General features: G+C 34.7%; 1 protein-coding gene across 2 annotated transcripts in view; it reads right to left on the bottom strand.

Moving 5' to 3' along the window:
• LOC107713236 (collagen and calcium-binding EGF domain-containing protein 1-like) overlaps window positions 1–3,707 on the bottom strand; it is a 6,266-nt gene extending 2,559 nt beyond the window's left edge. The window contains exons 1-5 of one of the 2 annotated variants that reach the window (XM_016518698.1): window positions 3,652–3,707; window positions 2,357–2,491; window positions 2,148–2,285; window positions 315–436; window positions 28–130 (exon numbers count right to left, since the gene is read on the bottom strand). In XM_016518698.1, coding sequence (XP_016374184.1) covers window positions 28–130; window positions 315–436; window positions 2,148–2,285; window positions 2,357–2,491; window positions 3,652–3,673 — 520 coding nt within the window. In that variant the 5' untranslated portion in view covers window positions 3,674–3,707. Of the gene's footprint in view, window positions 1–27; window positions 134–314; window positions 437–2,147; window positions 2,286–2,356; window positions 2,492–3,651 lie in introns of both variants that reach the window. The other variant, XM_016518690.1, reaches the window with a different exon arrangement.
• Between the last annotated feature and the right edge of the window lie 973 nt (window positions 3,708–4,680).

Here is a 4,680-nt window from a genome sequence, read left to right as displayed (position 1 = left end):
TGTGTGTGTGTGTGTGTGTGTGTTTACCTGGTAGACCAGGAGGTCCTCGTGGTCCAGAGCTGGTGTGACTCTCAGGATTTTTCCCGTGAGCCGGTTTGTGGCTGGTATTATCCAGACTGGGAGACGAACCCTGAACACACACATACCGATCACACAGATGAGATGTGTTTGAGCTCATCAGCAGAGTGTGCCTCAGAGTGTGTGTTTGTTTGTGTGAGTGTGTGTTACCTGTGTGTATATGCGTGCGTGTGTGTGCGTGTGTGAGTGAGTGTGTGTGTTTGTGTGTGTGCGTGCGTGCGTGGTGTGTGTGCTACCCATGTTTGTTCCAGCAGGAGTCTGATCTGCAGTAAGCTGCTCCTCATGTTGATGAAGTCCTGACAGCTGAGAGAACACCATCCAGAGCTCATCTGAGTCTCAGACTTACTGGAGGAGCTCACTGACACACACACACACACACACCCACACAGCTCATTATCACACAGTACACATGCTGAACACACAGATTAACATGAGCTGAAGTATAAGAATTGGCTATTGAAAAACCCACATTTGCTGACCATCAGTCTCTAACCACTAATACAGTATTCTCACAGTGTCTATGATGTTTACGGTCCAGTGGCTTCATTTATACAGACGTCTACATGATCCTAAATCACTGTACACCTGTTTCCAAAATATTCCTATGAACAATTTATTAAATGCCTGTATGCATAAATATGTTCCTAAATGCATTCCTCACTATTAATTGCAATTCCTCTTCTTTAATCATTATTATTCTTTAAAAGTGGTAAAAAGATTGGGACTGTTAGGATTTAAATTTAATATTTTAATGATGTTTTTACATTTCTCATGTTCAAATCTTTGATCAAAATTATTTGATCAAAAATACAGTAAAACATTAATATTGGGAAATAGTATTTTTTATTTAAAATAGTTTTCTATTTTAATCTATCTTAAAATGTAATTTATTTGTGTTACGCACATACACAAGAATTCAAGTTATGAATAATTCATTGAATGAATGAAAGATGTAAATAAAAAAGTTAAAATGGTGCTAATTTGTGCATTTAATAATATTTAAGCATCTTGTGAATTCTAGTTTTTCTTTACATTTTTTTAATCAATGCAGGATTATTTTAATTACTGCTGTATGATTGCAAATAGTCTGTATGCATACATTCAGTTTCTGTACACATACAATTCTGATCTCAATTTTGATGTAGAACAAAATCTATGGAATTCAGGATGAAGTCTGGTTATATGCATGTGTTATACTGGAGGCCTTTAAGCTGTAATTTCAATTAAATTAAATTATTATAATTTTTTTTTTAATTACTGAAATGTTCAGCTACACTGAAATAGCACTGGGCCCGTATTCACAAAACATCTTAAGGCAATAAGTAGCTCATAACTCGCTGATTTAGGAGAAAATCTTAAAAATAATGGACGTGTCAGTCCTAAATTTAGGACTCCTAAATTTTTGCTCTAAGAGTATTTCACTAAGCGTTTTAGCTCTAAAACCTAAATCTGTGAAACGTTAGCAGTAGTGAAGAGGACTCATAAGTCACTAACTATCCTAAAATATTTTTTTATAATTATATGGTGCTATATACTAAGACTACTTGAATGTGGCAAATTAACAATTTTATTTTTAAACTTTTATTTGAATATGGCAACATAATATCGCGCTGTACAATATTTCCACGAATAAATCTCTGACAGAGACTATCAGCCAATCACTGTGTGCATAGTTAATAAGCACGCTGACATCATCCATAGCAACGAGGTAAGCCCCGCCCCCTTACTCTGAGTTTAAAGGGGTCATATGATGCGATTTCAATTGTTCCTTTCTCGTTGGATAGAGGAGAAACAATAATGTACAGTATGTGGAAAATAATGTGTTTTTTTAACCTTAAACCGCATAAACACATTTCATTACACCAAATACACAAAATAATGTTCTTTTTAGCAGCATCATATGACCCCTTTAATACTTATCTCTATTCTTCAGTACAAGTTTGTCTCAGCAGCTTTGTGAATAGGTTTTAAGAGAAAACTCTTAGCTAAAAACTTTTACTGCTATTTAGGAGAACTCTTAGTGGTAAGAATGATTTCTGAGAGTGAGTCTCACACACACACAGACTCACGGTTGTGTTCAGGAGCGCAGGAGCGCTGATCTGGAGTCAGTGTGAACCCAGCGTTACAGCGGCAGCGGAAACTTCCCGGAGTGTTTTCACACACGTGTTCACAAGCGCTGCTGTTTGATTCCTCACACTCGTCCACATCTGCACCACAGACAGACAGAGGTTATGACTGTGTTTGAGAGCAGCACATGACAAGCGTTTGAGCCACTGACCGATGCAGTACGGCTGCAGGTGCTGCCGGTGTCGCTCTCGGTCGAAGCGATAACCCTCGAAACACGTGCACAACACACGACCGAAGTTATCAGTGCACTGCTGCTCACAGAGAGACCCGCCGCACACGTCCAGACCTGAACACACACCGCCAGCTTTCAGTTCATATATGTGACCCCGGAGCACAAAACCAGTCTTAAGGGTCAATTTTACTAAATTTAGATTTATACATCAGCTGAAAGCTGAATAAATAATCTTTCCATTGATGTATGGTTTGTTAGGATAGAACAATATTTGGCTGAGATACAACTATTTAAAAATCTGGAATCTGAGGGTGCAAAAAAATCTAAATATTGAGAAAATCATCTTTAAAGTTGTTCAAATGAAGTTCTTAGCAATGCATATTACTAATCAAAAATTAAGTTTTGATATATTTACGGTAGGAAATTTACAAAATATCTTCATGGAACATGATCTTTACTTAATATCCTAATGATTTTTGACATAAAAGAAAAATGTATAATTTTGACCCATACAATGTATTGTTGGCTATTGCTACAAATATACCCCAGCGACTTAACACTGCTTTTGTGCTGCAGGGACACAGATGTATTAATGTACAGCTAACAGTTAACAAATCACATTTAGCACACTCATATATGTTACATATACATTTAAAATTTGTTTCAGGAGAACAGACCAAAAATAATGATGATACTGTTTTCTGTAGTGCATAAATACAATATGCTGATTTGCTGCTCAAGAAACATTTCTGATTATTATCAATGTTGAAAACAGTTGTGCTGCACGATATTTTTGTGGAAACTGTGATGCATTTTGTTTTTCAGGATTCACAGATGAACAGAAAGTTCAAAAGAACAGCATTTATTTGAAACAGAAATCTTTTGCTACATTGATGAATAATTTTAATTTTCTCTTTTTCAGTCTTACATCAGCTTTTGAATGCTAGTATATCATGGTTTTTATATCCTTGAGCAGTAAATCAGCATATTAGAATGATTTCTGAAGATCATGTGACACTGAAGACTGGAGTAATGATGCTGAAAATACAGCTTTGATCACAGAAATAAATTACAGTTTAACAGATATTCACACGGAAAACAGTTACATTAAATTTAAATAATATTTCAAATTTTTTTATTGTATTTTTGGATCAAATAAATGCAGCCTTGGTGAGCAGAAGAGACTTTGAAAAACATGCATTTGAAATACTCATGCAAAAAAAAAACACTATAATAATTTGACAATTTGAGAATTGAGCGAAAGGTTTACCTACTTTCTGGCACACACTGACCCATCACAAACCTGAAGCCTTCACAGCACTTCCTCCTGCAGACACACATCAATTATCTCTTAAGTCAGAGAACGCATAGAAAATGGTCATGAAAAACTAAACAAGTGCCCCTAAGGCAACACATTATTGAAAGGAAATTGAAAATGTACAATAAATTATGTTATGTAAATTCTGCATTCCTATCAAAAATAATGGTTTGTCCAACATGTCCGTTCAGTCTGGTCTTAAAGCAGATCTCTAGCTCTTCTCAAACTGCTGAGCATCATTCTGTCTGAAAACACATCTGGGTTCAATCTCACATCAGGATTCAGGAGATTCACAGGCCAGCATATCTCTAAACGATGCCTGAACATAAGAGTGACATTCATCGTCATCATCTGATTCACCTCACAGACTGAGACACAACATGAGACGATCAGGAAAGACAAATAGGTAATAAACACAAACTCGCTAGATGCCAATTGGGACAGAAACAGCAGAGTGTTTGAATGCGAGTTACGGTGATAAAAGCTTGTTTGTATTTTTATAATTAAATGCCATGACAGAAACCAAGACTACTTTCATGTCAAGATACCGGTTAAAATGTAGCAAATTATGAACAGAAAAAAAAAACAGTAATAAAAAAAATACAAATAAAATAAAATAAAAATAGAAAAAAGTTTTTAATGTTTTCTTTTGATAAAAGTAATTCTAAAATAAAATCTGGCCTCACTACTTTATTTGCATGACAAGAAACAGATTAAAATATAGCAAAATATGAACAGAAAAAATAAATAAACGGTAATAAATAGAAAATGAAAAATAACAATAAATAGACAAACAAATAAATAAATAAAATACAGTTGTTAAAAATATAAATATTACATAAAAAACACAAAAAAATTTTTTTTATGTTTATCATTGACAAAAAAATAAAAATATTTTTTTTTTAAAATCTGCCCCCAGTACTTCACTGCTTTTCATATGAATTGATCTGTGACATGATGAAAGTGTGTGTCAGCGGTCTGAGTG

This window comes from Sinocyclocheilus rhinocerous, unplaced genomic scaffold (assembly GCF_001515625.1).
Source record: "Sinocyclocheilus rhinocerous isolate Xijiao unplaced genomic scaffold, SAMN03320098_v1.1 scaffold1093, whole genome shotgun sequence".
Taxonomy (NCBI): Eukaryota; Metazoa; Chordata; class Actinopteri; order Cypriniformes; family Cyprinidae; genus Sinocyclocheilus; species Sinocyclocheilus rhinocerous.
Note: the sequence above shows the minus strand (reverse complement) of the source record. Positions and strands in the feature narration are given on the sequence as shown.